This window comes from Pygocentrus nattereri, chromosome 6 (genome assembly GCF_015220715.1).
Source record: "Pygocentrus nattereri isolate fPygNat1 chromosome 6, fPygNat1.pri, whole genome shotgun sequence".
Taxonomy (NCBI): domain Eukaryota; kingdom Metazoa; phylum Chordata; class Actinopteri; order Characiformes; family Serrasalmidae; genus Pygocentrus; species Pygocentrus nattereri.
In genome coordinates this window covers 44,088,568-44,110,504 of record NC_051216.1, presented here as the reverse complement: position 1 = coordinate 44,110,504, position 21,937 = coordinate 44,088,568, and the positions used below count along the sequence as shown (strand labels likewise).

The 21,937-nt window shown below is 40.7% G+C and overlaps 1 protein-coding gene across 4 annotated transcripts in view; it reads right to left on the bottom strand.

Moving 5' to 3' along the window:
- The window catches only part of epb41l5 (erythrocyte membrane protein band 4.1 like 5), an 82,284-nt gene that overhangs the window by 7,570 nt on the left and 52,777 nt on the right, over positions 1-21,937 (bottom strand). For 3 of the 4 annotated variants that reach the window (XM_037539121.1, XM_037539122.1, XM_037539123.1), the window contains exons 17-21: positions 9,293-9,447; positions 7,825-7,913; positions 5,621-5,749; positions 3,761-3,825; positions 2,865-2,972 (exon numbers count right to left, since the gene is read on the bottom strand). In XM_037539121.1, coding sequence (XP_037395018.1) covers positions 2,865-2,972; positions 3,761-3,825; positions 5,621-5,749; positions 7,825-7,913; positions 9,293-9,447 — 546 coding nt within the window. The remainder of the gene's footprint in view (positions 1-2,864; positions 2,973-3,760; positions 3,826-5,620; positions 5,750-7,824; positions 7,914-9,292; positions 9,448-21,937) is intronic. The other variant, XM_017703017.2, reaches the window with a different exon arrangement.

Sequence of the window (21,937 nt, the reverse complement as noted above, 5' to 3'; positions counted from 1 at the left end):
GGACGGTGATGTGGACGGCGGTACGTTCCCTGCATTAAAGCCGACGCGTTCCCCATTTTCCTCCCCTCGTCTGCGGGAGAAGAATCCTTTTGTCTTTGTGAATATCAGCGCTAAACAAATTGTGGTCATTGTGCATCGGCTAATTGCTGCATCTGAGCGCACTGTGGTTATGTAAGGACAACATGTATCTGGGCAGAACTCAGGTCATGTGACCTTTGGGTGCTCACTTGGCCAGTTTTCCCTCTAGATGGCAACAAAGAGCTGGGAATGTTCATCAGGGCCTTCAAGTCTCACCAGCTTACAGGACACAAAAGCAGACCACTAGCACTGGAATGGTATTAACTGGCATAGGTGTTACGTTTAACTCAAACTGGTTGGGTTATTCTTAAGTTATAGAGGTGTGTAATGAAACTTTGGGCCCGTCGGCATTTAAGGGGTTAAACATGAACATTGTTCTGCTGTTTCTGCTATAAAGTGGGTCCTTTGTTTTATACGGTCAAATCCTACCTGTGTGGTGCTGTGCTTTGAGTCCAGCTGTCCACTGCTGTGTATTTACTGTTCTGTAGGTTAGGGCTACACTGGCTTTTTCATTCAAAACAGCCATGAAGTACAAGTTATTCATTTTCAAGCGACTTTTCTGAGGAGATTAGATAGAAGACGATCCGCTTAAATGAGTTTAAAACTGGAGCTCAAAAACTGAGGCTAAAGAGAAAACGGGGCTCCTAACAACCACCTGGAAGACCTGGTAGACACCAAAACTGCCCCCATCAGACAAACAGCACTTAAAGCTTTCATCTCTGAGAGAGAGGAGAAGATCAAGCTGCTTCAGATCTGAAAACATCCACAGGGGTTTCTGTCCAGCCTTCCACTGTGAGAAGACCACTCAGTGCTGTGGGTCTGAAAGGACGTGTAGCAGATCAACAAGAACCTCACTGAGAAAAGGAGACGGACACATCAAACAAAGGAGCTGAACATTGGACTGACCACCAGACCTCAACATCACTGAACATGTTTGGGATTATTTGGATTGGGAGAAGCAGAAAATCCAACCAACGTCTAAGACTGAACTTTGCAGGTGTGTCTGAGAAACTGAAAGGGAGTCTCCTGAAAAGAATGGAAGCTGTAATTAAGGTAAGAGCCAAGTACTGACATTATATTGAGTTGTTGAGGCTTGTGCGTAATTCTCTGTTAAATATGTTTTCTGCTTTTTTCCTGATGCTGAAAAACAAACAAACAAACAAACAAACAAACAAACAAACAAACTTACTAACTAACTAACTAACTAACTAACTAACTAACTAACTAACTTTTGCACTGTACTGTATATGGCAACTTGTAAAGCTCCTGATCTTTATGTCGGACAGTAAGAATTCAGTAAGCATGGTGACCTATCCATGCTCTGCCCACAAATGCCTTCTTTTGTAGCAACTGTTGCTAGGCTGGAAAAGCTTTTATTATAAAAGAAAAAAAATCCACTGGCGAGAAACTGTAGCACTCAGCATTCAGTTTTTTGGCAAAATTTCGTATGTTTTTTGTATGTTGTCAGAGACTGGATATCCCCTTTAACTACTGTTGGCACATTTTCAATCTGCCTTGCTTCAATTAGCTACAACACCACACTCTAGCTTGGTTGCACAGCATTTTTAATTTGAAAAATATTCTGTAGCAACTCTAACCAAACCTAACAAAATATACATAATGTTGCTGTTGGACTTTCCAGGAGAAGGAAAAATATCACTTTGAAAAGAAGTTAATGGAACATTTTTTTTCCTCCAAAGTAATTAAAGAAGATTTCTATTAGTCTGTTCATCATAAAATCTGACCACAACATAAAGAGCAACTGTGGTTTTCACATTACGCAAAAAAAAGCCAAAATGCCCCAAGTGGAGATGTGAGCTTTGGTCGCAAAAGAGACGATATTTTGACAAAAATTTCTCATTAACTTCTAATTCTCCAGCATATATTTGGGTTTGTCCATCTGAATTTGTGACCAAACTGTAAGGCAAATTATTCAGTGACTGCATGAAATGAATACAAATTGTTTATTTATTTATTTTTTTCTGTAAAATTTCCCCTCAAATTAACAGAACGTGTGTTTTTTGATCTACACATTTTACTTTATACTTATTTACTGCTGAAAGCCAAAAATCTCCGACGCTCTTTGTGTTATTTTCTAAAAGTGATGTTTCCAGAGCAGATCACTGAAGAGACGCCGTCTGTTTATAGTTTAGAGCCCAGATTTGGGGAAAAACGGGTCGACTTTCAGTAGAAAAACAAAGTTCAGCTTCTTTTATTATAAGGGTTTAAAATGACATCACCGTCTATTAGACTGGAGAGAAGAGCTACAGCCTCACACGACGCCCAGCTTCTGAATGGAGCTTATGGAATATGAACGTTATTGAGAACACGACCACGTGGGTTCTGGAACCACCGGTGGTTCCATGGACTACACTGAATGAGATTTCTGCCCACGTTCTGTAAAGTTTGCTCCACTGAGCAACAGTTGCCACAAATGAAAGCACTTTGTGGGTGGAGCATGAATAACACTACCTGATAAGAACCTGAAAGAAAGAAAACCCGGTAAGAATTCCCGAATTAACTCTCATGTGGCCAACACAAAGCATCCCACAGTCCCGTTCTCCAGTAGAGGGAGGACCGGGTGGCCCCTTTAAATCTGAACGTGTCCCAGATTCAGCCTGCATTCTGCCGCCTCCGCCTCCGCCCCCCCTTAGGATTATAGACGCACACTCCAGATCAATGCTGCATCTTAATCCACACGCAAAACAACAAAGCGCTGCCCCCTGCCCCTCCTGTGCGAGGGGTCGGTGGAGGTGTCTTTAGGGTGTGGTGTGTTTCGGGCTGACCTGCTGGACGGCTGCAGGCAGGGCTGCTTTAGCGCCTCCCAGGGCTCCGTACGGCCGCTCACCGTCAGAGAGGAGGTGCTGCCCATCCTCCCACCACGACCCTTCAGCCTGAAAGGGAGTGTTAACTATATAATATACAGTCACCTTCACTTTTACATTTTACTTGTGTTCTTTAATGTTTGGGAGGTTTTACTGGTGGTCACATTTTATGTTTTGATGGCCATTTCTATCCTCTTTTTATCCCTTTACACTTGTTTTAAACACTGACATTGAAATGTTCGTATTGGCTTTTCACATTAATTCAATTTTGTTATTTCATACACGGTAATAACTTCAATAATGCAGATTTACGTACTTTAAACTACACAACAAAAGGTAGTTTTGGATGTTTTAGTGAGTTTTAAGTGTGATGGCAACAACAATAAGCTTGTTGACAAAAAACACCAGAGCAGTGAAAACTTCATCTCCAACAACTCTGATGATGTCACAACCATGAGGACTTATTTTTGCGGCTTATTTTCAGTGTATGGACTACATGGTGAGTGGGTGGGGGGGGGGGGGGTTGGGGGTGAACAATACGCTATGAAATGTCCACAATACATATTGATATTATAGTGTGGTATTATTTCAGAAAAGAAATTTTAACGCATTCAAATGTTGCTTTACTCGGAATACGTCTCTCAAAAACGGACTTTTTTTCCCTCTGTGAACTCAAAACGGGGGTGAAAGGGCCTCTGCACCAGACTACAGTGATTTCTGGCAAAATTCTGCTGATTATGTCTACATTAAAGGGTCCATATCATGGAAAACCATATTTCTCTCTTTTTGATGTAGCAAGTAAACTGCAAAAGAACCCCTCGTCTTCCAGGCTTCCCCAGAGCTTCCCTTCTTCTCACCTGGCTGCCGATTCCTGCAGGTTACAGTTCTTCTCCCCAGCCACTCCGGTCTCCTCTTTCACACCCTGAGCACAGACAATCCAGCAATAAGGTCAGTAAGGTCATGTTATTTGCATAGTTAATACCAAACAGCCACATTTATTATTAAAAGGATAAAGACAAATGACGTAGAACTTGCTCTGATTGGTCCGAAGTGATGATGTATTGCTATAGTTGAACATTTAAACAGCTCCCGTTTGTAATTTAATACTTTTATTGATAATCAAGTTTGGATTTTCTACTGGTGTTAATAACCAGCGGTCCCACATGACCAACAGACTAGACGTAAATGTGATTAATGACGTAATAAAATTAGTCATATTGACTTGAAACGTGTGCTCAGATACGGTCATATACAAAATTTTGGGCAAAATGACGTGTTGTTGATTTTCTGAATGAAAGTAAAAGAATGCGTCCTCTACAGAGAACGTCTGCACATATTATGCACAATTACTGTTTATTTGCTGAGTGTAATATGCTGGAAAAAATGGTAACACTTTATTTGAAGGCTACCTACATAAGGGCTTCATGACGCATTCATAAGCGCTGAATAATGTGTTTATGAAGCACTACTTGAACATTTATTAAGTGCTTATGTCGGTTCTCGCAACCTGACATAAGATGTTTTATGAAATAAATGACATTGTACTGACATGATATGAATAAACCTTCAACATATTTACAGCACTAAACATTTAAAACACTATACATAACTATATATGTCAACATTCTTAAGACGACATTGTATTAATATCAGGTGAAATATGCCTGGAAACCACCCCCTCTTCCCTCCATGGCATTGATAAGATGATTGATGCGATTATGTATAGTGTTTTAAATGTTTAGTGCTGTAAATATGTTGAAGGTTTATTCATATCATGTCAGTACCATGTCATTTATTTCATAAAACATCTTATGTCAAGTTGCGAGAACCGACATAAGCACTTAATAAATGTTCAAGTAGTGCTTCACAGTATTCAGTGCTTATGAATGTGTTATGAAGCCCTTATGTAGGTAGCCTTCAAATAAAGTTTTACCAAAAAAATTAAGCATAAAATACGGCCTGTGCAAAAGTTATATTTCATGTTGATTTTTATAATATTTTGAACTCAAATATACAGCAATATATAAACATATAAACGGCAAATGAACAGAAACGGCACTAAAAAGTCTCTGTAGTGTGAACTTTTGAGTCTACATGCTTAGGTAAGCTCATAACACACAGACGTAAGAAAAAACATTTAGAATCAGTGTTACTGAAGTAATGTAATATAAAGAACAATGCACAGGAATTTCAGCCACTGGAAATTTTAGGCCAAAATGGTCAAAAAGGCTGAAAATGTCAACCCCCCATAAATAAATAAATAAATAAATAAACAAACAAACCGACTGCAGAGTATAAGAATGTAAGATATTACAAATCATTTTAATAATGATGAAACAGAGGACTATATAATTAAATACGCTGTCAAAATACATTATTTTAGAAACTACTCTATATTCCTTTTAGCGGTCAGCACAGACTCACAGCCTGAGCTGCAGAACAGAGGAAATATCGGCGTAACTTTTCCCACAAGAACATCTACATTATAGGTTAGATATGTGAAAACTGCCTGAATCAGGAAGGAGCACAAAGACACCATGAATATAACTAAATATATAATAAATAACACTATATATAACTACTATAACTTGCCTGCACACTGTGCTCATTTTTCGTTAAAGTAAACTGTTTTTCTCCGTTTATCAGTTTCAGTCTTCCTGTATTTCGGATTCAGCCTAAAAAAAACTGGTGCATCAGCAAAACACGTGTGTTAATACCCTGAGTACAGCCTCTGCCTGGGCTTTCAGGATGTTGCTCTTGAGCTCATCTGGCGCGGTCAGCTGGCTCAGGGCAGGACTGCTGCTCACACTGCTCAGAGACTTGTCTGTAAGCTTCAACACATCATCCTAAATAAAGACATAGAAGTAAACACACACACACAAAACACACAAAGTTATTATCGTCATTGTACTCAGTACCGGTCTACAACAGAGGTCACCAACAGGTAGGCTGTGGTCCGAGTCTGGATCCAGGCGCTGTCCCATGCGGACCTGGACCTTTAATCGATAAACTATGGAGAATTATTTAATTTCGATGGGGTTTTTCAATTTTGATCGGTGTAGTTCTTCTAGCCTTTACGGTACCAGTTTAGCAGCCCGGGAGACCAATCGCATACATCGTAAACAGTGAGTGACGCACACAGGTGAGGGGCGAGGCGAGAAACGGCAGTCAGAGAAGAAAGTGAGTCAGAGGGAGGTTATTTAACATTCTAAAAAGAGAAAACTGACAAACGTTGTTGAAGTATGACTGCATTGCACTTGACTTGATCTGACAATGAGTTGTTGACTGTACAAGATGTGGACACACCTACTTCAGTTTACAGTTTATGGCACTGAATCATGACGTTAGACATTATGATTTTCTGGAACTTTGCTTGAGGGAATTTTCTTTAACTGGTCTACAAGCTGACAACACAGCAAAATCAGCAGCAAACAACAAACTAAGGCCGGAAACGTAAGTACGTGACAGCAAATGACACCGTTTAGCCAAGAAACTGCAAAAGCACGGCCCTTCTGTCCAAACTCACCAGTTCTTACGTTATCGCAGTGGTTACAATTACTCAGGACTCAAGGGGGCGATAGAGGACAAATAAGCATGACAGCTACAGTCATTCCAACTTCCACAACTACTAAACATGTGAGTAGTAGAACAATGTTAGGTGCTTTACTGCTCATCTGCTGGGACGGGTAACTGGGAGAAAGCATACTGGTGGTTTAAGACAGGTTGGTCAGTCTTGGCTGTCGCTATAGTGCCCTTTGCTGTAGCGGTCAGAATGCAGCGGACGCTTGCGTTGCGTTATGAACTGAGTTAAACACAGTTAATAATAAAGGTTATCAATGCCAGTCATCTCAGTCATCTCAAATATCAGTCATCAATAATATGACTGAGCATAATATACATCAAAAATTGTGGATAAATCAATTAACCAGGTTAAATTGATTAAAAATGGTTTAGTTCAGTAAAGATACTGAATATATTCATATCATATAATCGTTTAACTGGCCACTTTTGTGTGGTGGAAGAGCAGCTCTCAGCTCAAGCATGTTACTGAAGCTAACTGAGCCCGAGCTGAAATATACATAACTGTCACTTTCACTCATACAGCTCATATGGCGTCCTTGGGTATCTCCCCTGTCATGGAAAGCTGAGGCTGAACTGGGTATTCCTGAAGTCTGATGCTACACATGAGGAAACCAGCAGTGCGAATCAGACACAGATAGGTATACTCGGGCAGGGAGCCCCTGCAGTAAGATTAAGATTAAAAGACCCTTATTAGTCCCACAGCGGGGAAATTTCACCTCCGCATTTAACCCATCTGTGAAGTGTAACACCACATAAGGGGCAGTGAGCACACTTGCCCGGAGCGGTAGGCAGCCCTATCCACAGCGCCCGGGGGGCAATTGGGGGTTAGGTGTCTTACTCAAGGACACCTCAGTCATGTGCTGTCGGCTCTGGGGCTTGAACCGGTGACCGGAATGACGGCCCCCCCAAAGGGACCAAATCACGGAAAAACGAATTAATCCCCCCCTTTCTTGTGTATATATGTATTTATTTAGTAAGTATTCATTTATTAAGCACATTTTAACCCAAAGTGCTGAACAAGGAGAACACATTTAAAAGGACAATGTAGGACCACAGCGAATATATAACAAAACGAAAAACACAGCAACGCTCAGTTTACAGAGACAAAAGCTAATGTTAATATGTCTTTTAAGACATGTTCCATGTTCTAAAGTGTACTTTTTGACATGACTAACTAGAGGGAAAAATGCTAAAAGGAGCCTTTAGTAATGATGTAGGATGTAGACCATTTAAAATAAATTAACGCCAAATTAAAATATAAGTTGTCTCAGTTATCTGAAATGTTAATGAATGAGTATGTATGTGTGTCTGAGGCACAGTTCCTGTTGGCTGAACTGACCTGGTTGTTCATATTGAGGTTGACGTTGGAGCGGGCAGCAGACACCGACGTGCTCTCGATCTCCAGCTGCTTCAGCCGAGCTGCAGCTTCTAAAAGCAAAGTTACACAATCAAAATTAACCATCGACCAACAGTGATGTCATTACATTCAGTCATGCTGGATGAACTGAGACCCTGAGACTGTAAAGCAGGGGTCCTCAGAGACGCTCAGATGGGCAACATATTTGAGGACCACGGTTTTAAATGACCATCGTGAGTGGTAATAAGTGAGCAGACCACAGGTTCAACTTTTAGCTGTTCATCTCAAACTGTCTGGATCTGATACAAGTCTATGAAAATGGACATTTCCCTTCAGTTTCTTAGCTGACTGGGTCACACTTGCTGACATTTAGTGGAACCCGTTCTTCTACCCACGCAGTGTCTCCTGTGCAACTGGCTGCCACAAAACCCTACAGCATTATAGATCCCCCTTATGTTTAACAGTTGGCATGGTGTTCTTTTCATCATATGCTGCTTCAAACATATCTTTGGCGGCTGTGGCCAAAAAGAGAGATTTTTACTCTATTAGCCAAACGCACGTGTTTGCGAAACGGCACTGACTTATCTAGACATTCTGCGTACTTCAGACGTTGACTTTTGTGATGAGGTCGCAGGTAAGGTCTCCTCCTGATGACTCGCCCAGGCAGATCATGTTTGTGCAAGTACAGCTGCACAGCACAACAATGCACCACCACTCCAATGTCAGTTAAAGCTACCTGCAGATCCTTTGCTGTCATATGGGGGTTTTGCTTTGCCTTTCTGGACAGCATACAAGCAGTTCTATATGAACATTTTCTTGGTCTTCCAGATCTAGCCTTGACTTGCACTGTTGCCCTTAACTGATACTTCTAAATGGTATTTCAGATGGAGCACACAGTGAACAGGAAGCAATCTGATATCTTTTTACAGTCTCCCCCTCTTTTAGGCACATGAGGTACAATTTCAGACCCTCAGCCAGCTGCTTAGAAGAGCCCATGGATGATTCACAGTAACACAAGGACTACCGGCTTGTTTAGGACTGGTCAAGCAGATCAAAGACTGATCTGATCTGTCTATCCAGCCCGAATAAGTCATTTAATTTCTGAGATTTTACAATTGGAAAGGCTCCTAAACATTAGCACATGCCACAATTAGTATTTTTTGTTTTCTATTAATGTCTGCGCATCAATATTGTTACTTTGCAAATTAGTTTTGCCCCTAAACCTTGTGGAAAGCCTTCCCAGAGGAGCTGAAGCTGTTCTAGCTGCAAAGGGTGGGTCAACATCATATTAAACACTATGGATTAAGAATGGGATGTCAGTCAAGGTCATATGCGTGTGAAGGCAGATGAACGAATACTTTTGTCGCGGTCCCTGCAGTATTTTTATCTTTATGTTTATAATATACTCCTATTGTGTGATGAAGCATGTCAGTGTGCATACTGGACTCACCTGTGAGTGACAGACCCTCCTCATTAACCACGCTCGGTGTAGAGTGAGCAGCACCGAGGCACGACTCCTCTGCCAGGCCTGCTGTTGCGATGGGAACAGGAACCCGGATGACCTCATCCACACACGTTTCAAGCAGGCTGGCCACAATGGGCATGCTGGGTAAACAAGAAGGGGAAAGGCATGTGAGAATCAAACCAGCACTAAAAGCTTCTACAGCACAGCTTCATACATTCACATAATGATTTACACTCACCTGCTGCCTAGCAGACTTTATCTACTCAACAAAGACCCTTCACACCGACCCCAGAATGCTTTAAAACAGATTATAGGAATGCTTTATGATGTAAATTCCAGTGATGACCCTTCTCAGGCTTTTTAGTCTACGTTATCCAGGCATCTATAGCCCTTTTTTAGTTTAATAGAACAGCATCACTTGTTGAGAGTATTTATCCTCCTATCACTATGATAGTCAATAAACAAGCCTCTTTGAAAACACTGCACTTCAAAATCTGCAGAGGTGTGGACTCGAGTCATGCGAGTAATAAACAGCCATATGCTGCCAAAGTGCTGTCATTAAAACGCTACAGTACTGTTACCAGTATTCAGTGTTATGGCCTTAAATTAGCTGAAGAATCCAGACTGAGTTGTTTAGGACTCGAAGTTTAGGACTACCGACTTGCGTCTTGACTTGAGACTCGCCTGTACTGACTCGGCACTTGAATCGCGAGTCGACTATCTGGACTTGGGACTTGACTCAAAACTTGAGTGTGAAGACTTGAAACTTGCTTGTTACTTGCGACTTGTTTCCACCTCTGAAAGTCTAACTTTCAATGTTAAGTAGCCTTTTAAACTCCTTGGATCCAAACCGCACTCGGTCATGTTCTTCATAACGTTCCTACTCCATAAGCTCCATTCAGAAGCTGGGCGTCGTGTGAGGCTGTAGCTCTTCTCTCCAGTCTAATAGACGGTGACGTCATTTTAAACCCTTATAATAAAAGAAGCTGAACTTTGTTTTTCTACTGAAAGTCGACCCGTTTTTCCCCAAATCTGGGCTCTAAACTATAAACAGACGGCGTCTCTTCAGTGATCTGCTCTGGAAACATCACTTTTAGAGAATAACACAAAGAGCGGCGGAGATTTTTGGCTTTCAGCAGTAAATTGTAAGCATATAGTGATATGTGGAGATCATAAAACACACGTTCTGTTCATTTGAGGGGATCAACAACATTTGTACAAATCAACATATGAAACTTGAATGGACAATTTATGGCCTTTAATACTTATTTCTCAATGCTGCCATCATTTTATTCTGCCATATAAAAAGAATGTGATCAAAGCAACAGGACCATATCACACCCATACACACCCCTCACACACAGGACTCCGCACTAAACATCAACCACTCTTAATTTATTTACACTACCTCCTGCTCAGGTGCACTGCATTATGTTGCTCTTTCACTTTGCACATTTTGAACCTGGCACTTTACTTCCAACAATGCCATGTATACAATCTTCATTGCCTTTATAGTGTATATTTCATAGAGGGATATATCGCCGTTGTCAGACCTCATATCTCCAAAAATGGTAACTTTACAGAGGGAAAAAAACCAAACAAACAAACAAAAAAAAAAAAAAAAAAAAAAAAAAAAAAAAAAAACCTTACTTTACTTTTAATGCAAGTCAATGGAACCAGACGTCTTTCCGAGTCCTTTTGGGTCATTTCCTTTAGTCCTTTCATCATTAAATTTACACACAATGCAAAGGGTGACCGGTATTTTCAAATGTCAAAAACTGACAAAAATGGTGATATGAGGTCCAACATCCAACAATAAAGGCAGCATGGAGCTTTCTTTATACAGTGATGGGAAACAACGTCTCTCACAGAAAGCTCCACTTGCACATACTGAGCCATATATATCCATATATGTTCTACAATATTGTTCTTCTATTTGACTGCTGTTTCTTATTACCGTATTGCTTCATGTGAGCAGGCAGTTATCCAAGCATTTCACTGCTGGGTGTACCGTGACAAATAAAAGTTGAACTCTGAAACAGTTTTTCTGATTCTGCCTAGATTCTCTCCAAGCATGCACACAAATAAGAAGGCATTTCTCACTTCACTGGCCTTTTATTACTCTAACTAAACAGATCAATAATAAGTGTTTCCACAGCGAGGTGAATTGCGTTGGGAATGTCTGAATGCTCACTCAAAACTGTTGCAGTGCATCCAACAGTAAAGGCAGCATTGAGCTCATTTTATACAGTGATAGGAAACACGGTAGCTCACAGAATGTCATAGGTTATACATGTTCACCAACTAGTAGTATGGATTTTAATGGATATAGGCAGATAATCACAACCTTTCTGAATGAATCTCTGGAAAGATGTTAGGAATGACGAAGGCAACAAATCAAGGCAACAAACATTTTTCAAAAGTTAAACAGAGGCCTCTGCAGGTATCCGAGGGAGAGTCCTGTTATTATATTATATATATATATATATAGTATTTGGATCCAGACAAGGGGGAAGGGGAGTTAGACTGGACTAATAGGTTTAGCAATAATAATAATAATAATAATAACAATAATAATAATAATAATAATAATAATAATAATAATAATAATAATAATAATAATAATAACAACAACAACAACAACAACAACAACAACAATAATAATAGTGGCACTGAGGAAACAGTAAGTTTGTTTTGCATGGCAGTTGAAGGATGTTGGCCACAGGACACTGATGGCTGGATATTTTTGGTTGGTGGACTGTTCTCAGTCCAGTGGTGACACTGAGATGTTTAAAAACTCCAGCAGCACTGCTGTGTCTGATCCACTCAGACCAGCACAACACACTAACACACCACCACCACGTCAGTGTTACTGCAGCACTGAGAATGACCCACCACCCAAACAGTACCTGCTCTGTGAGGGTCCATGGGGGTCCTGACCACTGAAGAACAGGGTAACAGAGTATCAGAGAAACAGATGGACCACATTCTGTAACTGTAGAGCTACAAACGAGTAGATGGTCATAATGTTGCGCCTCTATACTGTATACACTGTATATAGGCTTGGTTTCCGAGACCATGAGTAAGTCTAGTTCCTTTTCATTTCCTTTCAGAATGCTGTGTAGTCCAGGACTAGGATGAATGCCTGGAGAGGTAACCAAAGCAGAGTGTTCAATAAACTTGTCTACACTCATAAACAATCAAAGGAGCCATAATATAGTTACATTTCTCTGTATAATTTAATTGATTCACATGAAAATTTACTATGATGACATCAAACTGAACACCCTATACACTTCAACTACAATCTGTTATAACTCAACGTGTTCTATAATAACTTATTTGCTATATGAACAAACAAACGAGTCTAAATGTAGTTATTCTTATCCATCTCCATCGTCTTATCGTCTAAAGATGCAGAGATATCATTAAAGAAACCCAGCACTTCTTAACTTCTAACGAAGAGGCATGAAAAACAGTGGAGTTGCTATTTAACAGAGCTGACCACCCACACATTCCTCTACGGCTCAATTAAAGTCAAAGACGCCACACACACACACACACACACACACACACACACACACACACACACACTTCCGCACAGCAGTAATTTCACTGGCTGTAAAGGAATGTGAAAAGTTCTGGCCTGAACTGACACCACCAAAAGCATTCCTACACCCTCCGTATCTGATCAGCTCAATAACTGCTTAAACATAACGATTTTCAGTCCAAACAGGACAAACTCCCTCTTCACTACTGACGTCCTCTTATTCTTCCCGTCTTACCTGGGACGGTCACTCCACTTTTAGAAAGGGTTTAATAAAGTACTTTGACAAAGAAGCATTACATTTTAATGCAGCCCCACAAATAACTAGTTTCAGTAGCCATGCAGCCTAATAATGTTTAATAAATCGGACTAACAGCTCAATCGGAAGAGAATAAGTCCACGTTAAACACTTCAATCAGAATAGACCAGTCCAATTGAGGCCATTCGGAATACAATTTCTATCCGACTGAACGAGGTGGGTAATCCTGTAAATAATCCGTTAAATAGAAGAGTAATATCCATGTAAACGCCTGTATCCGATTACATTCCCTATCGGAATGTTTAGGTCCGTTCTGCATGTGCGTCGCATCACAGGTCTGCAGAGGAGACGAAGTTTATGCTCTGATCTTTAAAAGACGGCGGTGGGACGGACGTCCAGCTTGTGTGTCTCGGAACACGACGTCGGTCTCTCGGCCTTCTTTAATAAGGACATGTGAGGTTCGTTTTTCTGAGCCGGACATCGTTTAAAAGTAACTAAAAACAAAAGCGCCAACTGGAATCTCAGCTCACGCTGACTGGACCTTACGTGATGCTCGCTGTCATGGCAACGTTCACTCTGGTTCTCCACACACGCACGTCATTTTGGATCGGATTACTTGCAGTGAGCTGGTAAACAGAGGTTTTCCATCAGAGTATCGACTAGAATGAGCATAAACACCTCAGTCTTAATCTATTATCAATCAGATTGGCAAAATTTTCTATGTAAACACAGCCAGTGACAGATAATGGCACTTGAACAGTATCAGCAATACAGACCACTGAGACCATGAAGCAATTTCTGAAGTATATCTAAAGCACGACGGAGTGAACCTTGCATGAGCGCCAGTAGATGGAGCAAGCAGCTTCAGCACTGGGATCATTTCATGCTTGAGACAGGGAACAGTAAAAATGCTTCATGCCAAGAAGCGATATGCCCTGAAACTATTTAACTAGTAAATCCCTGCTGTCTGAATAAAACCTTGCATCTCCAAAACAGTAACTTTACAGAAGAAGGTAAAAACACAGTCTACTTTCAATGTAAGTCAATGGAACCAGATGTTTTTCCAAGTCATTTTGGGCCATTTCTGTGTGTCTATTCATCATCAAATGTACACACAATGCAAAGGGCAAGAGGCATTTTCAAATTATGCCAAAAACCGAAAACATTAGTTTAGTTAGTTTTATTTGTGACACATAAAGTAAACAGCACAAATAACAGAATTTACAGGCATCTAACAGCAGTCTGGTTAGAGTCAGGGTCAGCATTGGAAATCAGTATTGGCTGAAACTTGAGGATCATGCTTCAGTATCCGGGGGAAAATGGGCATCAGTGCATCCCTATTATTAACCAAAGTGATTTAAGGTAAAGCCAGACAATTGTGTGAATACCTTACTATCATTATTTACATTCTTCTGCGGTTTTGTTTCAGGACAAAAGCTGTAAATCGCACCTTAAAAAGGAAAATCTGCCAAAATTTCTGCATAATTCAATCAATGAGGTGTAAACAGTCATTCAGATGGTTTGGTGTGAAATGGTTTGTTGTAGAGAAGCTTACACACTTGGATGTCTTTACAGCGGTGGTGATGGGAACCAGGTGTCCACAACACAAATACAGCCACTTTATTCAGCATCCAAAAGCACCAGTGAACCTACAGGTGCCTTCTGAGCTTTTATATTGTCACTGTCCAAAGAAAAACAACCATCTCCAAAATATTAACTTTACAGGAGAATGTTTCAGTGTGAGTCAATGTAGAGAATTTGTTCCAAGTGATTTTAGAGCATTTCTATTGGCCCATTCACCATTACATTTTTACACAATGTAAAAGACAGCTTTTGTGTTGAAATGGTACAGAAAACAAAAACAAAACAAAAAAAACAAAAAAAAAAATCAACAAACATGGAGATGCAAGGTTTTCATTGGACAGGGACCATATATAATGTCAATGATAATAGTGGTAAGGTTTTTTTGTGGACTATTTGGCCTAATAACACCCTGCATGTATCCCTCCACCATGAACGTGTTTTGAAAAAGGCCAAAACCTGATCTCAGAACATTGGTCAAACAACATATCAGGCGTCAGGCAGTGAATTCATAATTCATTTCATGCAACAACTTTCTGTGAGGGAGCTTTTAGAGGAAGTAAAGTCTTCAGACGGCTGGTTCCCATCACCACTACTGTGAACAATTTTAGTTTGATATGTTCCTCTAGAGTGGAGCATTTAACTTCAAACCACTTTGACTAACTTTGTTTACGTATTAACGATTAAATGATGCAGAAAATGATGGAAAAAAATCGGTAGAATTCCGCTTTAAAAGCCTTTAACAAGACTTGCTGGTCACTGGAGCCTTCAAGAAAAGTGTGAGAGAGACTTTCTTTGGTCACAACTTTACTGTAAAACAGTAAGGTTAGAAGTTCATTGGTTGAGCTGTGCAAGAAAAACAAAAATCTACCTTACAGGACAAAAAGAAAGTTGTAAGGAAACTCCTCCGCTGCGTTTACTCTGATTTGACAGGTGCATTGAAAAGGGTTTATAATCTGAAACGGAAAACCAAGAACTTTATTTGAAAGATACACAATGAAAGATGGAGTGACCGTAATTAAGCCAAGAGCGAACTGACCCAACATCACCCAACATCCTAATTCTGGCAGCTTACTTTGTACTTCATACCAGAACAAAGACGAATGAACCACTGTGAACTTCGTGTGAATGAGGGAGAACATTGTAGAACAGTACGAGTTCTAGAAAGCTGTGCTCGGGGAAACAGTCTACAACTGTGTGAACGGGAGAACCCTCTACAACAACAGGTGTATCCTTCTAGAACAGTGTGAAAGGGGGAGACACTCTAGAACAGTGCGTTGGGAAACTATTCTAGAACAGTGTACATGAGGTAAACGTAGAACAATGCTTAAGAGAAGCATTCTAGAACAGTGGGCCTAGGAGGAAAATATTCTACAACAGTGTGCATGATGAAATAATCTAGAACAGCATGAAAGGGGGAGACATTCTAGAACAGTGCATTGGGAAAGTACTCTAGAACAGTGGGCCTAGGAGGAAAATATTCTACAACAGTGTGCATGATGAAATAATCTAGAACAGCATGAAAGGGGGAGACATTCTAGAACAGTGCATTGGGAAAGTACTCTAGAACAGTGTACGAGGTAAACGTAGAACAATGCTTAAGAGAAGCATTCTAGAACAGTGGGCCTAGGAGAAAAATATTCTACAACAGTGTGCATGATGAAATAATCTAGAACAGCATGAAATGGGGGGACATTCTAGAACAGTGCACTGGGAAAGTACTCTAGAACAGTGTACATGAGGTAAACATAAAACAATGCTTAAGAGAAGCATTCTAGAACAGTGGGCCTAGGAGGAAAATATTCTACAACAGTGTGCATGATGAAATAATCTAGAACAGCATGAAAGGGGGAGACATTCTAGAACAGTGCATTGGGAAAGTACTCTAGAACAGTGGGCCTAGGAGGAAAATATTCTACAACAGTGTGCATGATGAAATAATCTAGAACAGCATGAAAGGGGGAGACATTCTAGAACAGTGCATTGGGAAAGTACTCTAGAACAGTGTACATGAGGTAAACGTAGAACAATGCTTAAGAGAAGCATTCTAGAACAGTGGGCCTAGGAGAAAAATATTCTACAACAGTGTGCATGATGAAATAATCTAGAACAGCATGAAATGGGGGGACATTCTAGAACAGTGCACTGGGAAAGTACTCTAGAACAGTGTACATGAGGTAAACATAGAACAATGCTTAAGAGAAGCATTCTAGAACAGTGGGCCTAGGAGGAAAATATTCTACAACAGTGTGCATGATGAAATAATCTAGAACAGCATGAAACGGGGGGACATTCTAGAACAGTGCGCTGGGAAAGTACTCTAGAACAGTGAGCACAGGAGCAAAATATTCTACAACAGTGTGCATGATGAAATAATCTAGAACAGCATGAAAGGGGGGGACATTCTAGAACAGTGCATTGGGAAAGTACTCTAGAACAGTGGGCCTAGGAGGAAAATATTCTACAACAGTGTGCATGATGAAATAATCTAGAACAGCATGAAATGGGGGGACATTCTAGAACAGTGCACTGGGAAAGTACTCTAGAACAGTGTACATGAGGTAAACATAGAACAATGCTTAAGAGAAGCATTCTAGAACAGTGGGCCTAGGAGGAAACTATTCTACATCAGTGTGCATGATGAAATAATCTAGAACAGCATGAAACGGGGGGACATTCTAGAACAGTGCGCTGGGAAAGTACTCTAGAACAGTGAGCACAGGAGCAAAATATTCTACAACAGTGTGCATGATGAAATAATCTAGAACAGCATGAAAGGGGGGGACATTCTAGAACAGTGCATTGGGAAAGTACTCTAGAACAGTGGGCCTAGGAGGAAAATATTCTACAACAGTGTGCATGATGAAATAATCTAGAACAGCATGAAAGGGGGAGACATTCTAGAACAGTGCATTGGGAAAGTACTCTAGAACAGTGTACATGAGGTAAACGTAGAACAATGCTTAAGAGAAGCATTCTAGAACAGTGGGCCTAGGAGGAAACTATTCTACATCAGTGTGCATGATGAAATAATCTAGAACAGCATGAAAGGGGGGGACATTCTAGAACAGTGCGTTGGGAAACTATTCTAGAACAGTGTACATGAGGTAAACGTAGAACAATGCTTAAGAGAAGCATTCTAGAACAGTGGGCCTAGGAGAAAAATATTCTACAACAGTGTGCATGATGAAATAATCTAGAACAGCATGAAATGGGGGGACATTCTAGAACAGTGCACTGGGAAAGTACTCTAGAACAGTGAGCACAGGAGCAAAATATTCTACAACAGTGTGCATGATGAAATAATCTAGAACAGCATGAAACGGGGGGACATTCTAGAACAGTGCGCTGGGAAAGTACTCTAGAACAGTGAGCACAGGAGCAAAATATTCTACAACAGTGTGCATGATGAAATAATCTAGAACAGCATGAAAGGGGGGGACATTCTAGAACAGTGCATTGGGAAAGTACTCTAGAACAGTGGGCCTAGGAGGAAAATATTCTACAACAGTGTGCATGATGAAATAATCTAGAACAGCATGAAATGGGGGGACATTCTAGAACAGTGCACTGGGAAAGTACTCTAGAACAGTGTACATGAGGTAAACATAGAACAATGCTTAAGAGAAGCATTCTAGAACAGTGGGCCTAGGAGGAAAATATTCTACAACAGTGTGCATGATGAAATAATCTAGAACAGCATGAAACGGGGGGACATTCTAGAACAGTGCGCTGGGAAAGTACTCTAGAACAGTGAGCACAGGAGCAAAATATTCTACAACAGTGTGCATGATGAAATAATCTAGAACAGCATGAAAGGGGGGGACATTCTAGAACAGTGCATTGGGAAAGTACTCTAGAACAGTGGGCCTAGGAGGAAAATATTCTACAACAGTGTGCATGATGAAATAATCTAGAACAGCATGAAATGGGGGGACATTCTAGAACAGTGCACTGGGAAAGTACTCTAGAACAGTGTACATGAGGTAAACATAGAACAATGCTTAAGAGAAGCATTCTAGAACAGTGGGCCTAGGAGGAAACTATTCTACATCAGTGTGCATGATGAAATAATCTAGAACAGCATGAAACGGGGGGACATTCTAGAACAGTGCGCTGGGAAAGTACTCTAGAACAGTGAGCACAGGAGCAAAATATTCTACAACAGTGTGCATGATGAAATAATCTAGAACAGCATGAAAGGGGGGGGCATTCTAGAACAGTGCATTGGGAAAGTACTCTAGAACAGTGGGCCTAGGAGGAAAATATTCTACAACAGTGTGCATGATGAAATAATCTAGAACAGCATGAAAGGGGGAGACATTCTAGAACAGTGCATTGGGAAAGTACTCTAGAACAGTGTACATGAGGTAAACGTAGAACAATGCTTAAGAGAAGCATTCTAGAACAGTGGGCCTAGGAGGAAACTATTCTACATCAGTGTGCATGATGAAATAATCTAGAACAGCATGAAAGGGGGGGACATTCTAGAACAGTGCGTTGGGAAACTATTCTAGAACAGTGTACATGAGGTAAACGTAGAACAATGCTTAAGAGAAGCATTCTAGAACAGTGGGCCTAGGAGAAAAATATTCTACAACAGTGTGCATGATGAAATAATCTAGAACAGCATGAAATGGGGGGACATTCTAGAACAGTGCACTGGGAAAGTACTCTAGAACAGTGAGCACAGGAGCAAAATATTCTACAACAGTGTGCATGATGAAATAATCTAGAACAGCATGAAAGGGGGGGACATTCTAGAACAGTGCGCTGGGAAAGTACTCTAGAACAGTGAGCACAGGAGCAAAATATTCTACAACAGTGTGCATGATGAAATAATCTAGAACAGCATGAAAGGGGGGGACATTCTAGAACAGTGCATTGGGAAAGTACTCTAGAACAGTGGGCCTAGGAGGAAAATATTCTACAACAGTGTGCATGATGAAATAATCTAGAACAGCATGAAATGGGGGGACATTCTAGAACAGTGCACTGGGAAAGTACTCTAGAACAGTGTACATGAGGTAAACATAGAACAATGCTTAAGAGAAGCATTCTAGAACAGTGGGCCTAGGAGGAAAATATTCTACAACAGTGTGCATGATGAAATAATCTAGAACAGCATGAAACGGGGGGACATTCTAGAACAGTGCGCTGGGAAAGTACTCTAGAACAGTGAGCACAGGAGCAAAATATTCTACAACAGTGTGCATGATGAAATAATCTAGAACAGCATGAAACGGGGGGACATTCTAGAACAGTGCGCTGGGAAAGTACTCTAGAACAGTGAGCACAGGAGCAAAATATTCTACAACAGTGTGCATGATGAAATAATCTAGAACAGCATGAAAGGGGGGGACATTCTAGAACAGTGCATTGGGAAAGTACTCTAGAACAGTGGGCCTAGGAGGAAAATATTCTACAACAGTGTGCATGATGAAATAATCTAGAACAGCATGAAAGGGGGAGACATTCTAGAACAGTGCATTGGGAAAGTACTCTAGAACAGTGTACATGAGGTAAACGTAGAACAATGCTTAAGAGAAGCATTCTAGAACAGTGGGCCTAGGAGGAAACTATTCTACATCAGTGTGCATGATGAAATAATCTAGAACAGCATGAAAGGGGGGGACATTCTAGAACAGTGCGTTGGGAAACTATTCTAGAACAGTGTACATGAGGTAAACGTAGAATAATGCTTAAGAGAAGCATTCTAGAACAGTGGGCCTAGGAGAAAAATATTCTACAACAGTGTGCATGATGAAATAATCTAGAACAGCATGAAATGGGGGGACATTCTAGAACAGTGCACTGGGAAAGTACTCTAGAACAGTGTACATGAGGTAAACATAGAACAATGCTTAAGAGAAGCATTCTAGAACAGTGGGCCTAGGAGGAAAATATTCTACAACAGTGTGCATGATGAAATAATCTAGAACAGCATGAAACGGGGGGACATTCTAGAACAGTGCGCTGGGAAAGTACTCTAGAACAGTGAGCACAGGAGCAAAATATTCTACAACAGTGTGCATGATGAAATAATCTAGAACAGCATGAAACGGGGGGACATTCTAGAACAGTGCGCTGGGAAAGTACTCTAGAACAGTGAGCACAGGAGCAAAATATTCTACAACAGTGTGCATGATGAAATAATCTAGAACAGCATGAAAGGGGGGGACATTCTAGAACAGTGCATTGGGAAAGTACTCTAGAACAGTGGGCCTAGGAGGAAAATATTCTACAACAGTGTGCATGATGAAATAATCTAGAACAGCATGAAAGGGGGGACATTCTAGAACAGTGCGTTGGGAAAGTACTCTAGAACAGTGTACATGAGGTAAACGTAGAACAATGCTTAAGAGAAGCATTCTAGAACAGTGGGCCTAGGAGGAAACTATTCTACATCAGTGTGCATGATGAAATAATCTAGAACAGCATGAAACGGGGGGACATTCTAGAACAGTGCACTGGGAAAGTACTCTAGAACAGTGTACATGAGGTAAACATAGAACAATGCTTAAGAGAAGCATTCTAGAACAGTGGGCCTAGGAGGAAACTATTCTACATCAGTGTGCATGATGAAATAATCTAGAACAGCATGAAACGGGGGGACATTCTAGAACAGTGCGCTGGGAAAGTACTCTAGAACAGTGAGCACAGGAGCAAAATATTCTACAACAGTGTGCATGATGAAATAATCTAGAACAGCATGAAAGGGGGGGACATTCTAGAACAGTGCATTGGGAAAGTACTCTAGAACAGTGGGCCTAGGAGGAAAATATTCTACAACAGTGTGCATGATGAAATAATCTAGAACAGCATGAAAGGGGGAGACATTCTAGAACAGTGCATTGGGAAAGTACTCTAGAACAGTGTACATGAGGTAAACGTAGAACAATGCTTAAGAGAAGCATTCTAGAACAGTGGGCCTAGGAGGAAACTATTCTACATCAGTGTGCATGATGAAATAATCTAGAACAGCATGAAAGGGGGGGACATTCTAGAACAGTGCGTTGGGAAACTATTCTAGAACAGTGTACATGAGGTAAACGTAGAACAATGCTTAAGAGAAGCATTCTAGAACAGTGGGCCTAGGAGAAAAATATTCTACAACAGTGTGCATGATGAAATAATCTAGAACAGCATGAAATGGGGGGACATTCTAGAACAGTGCACTGGGAAAGTACTCTAGAACAGTGAGCACAGGAGCAAAATATTCTACAACAGTGTGCATGATGAA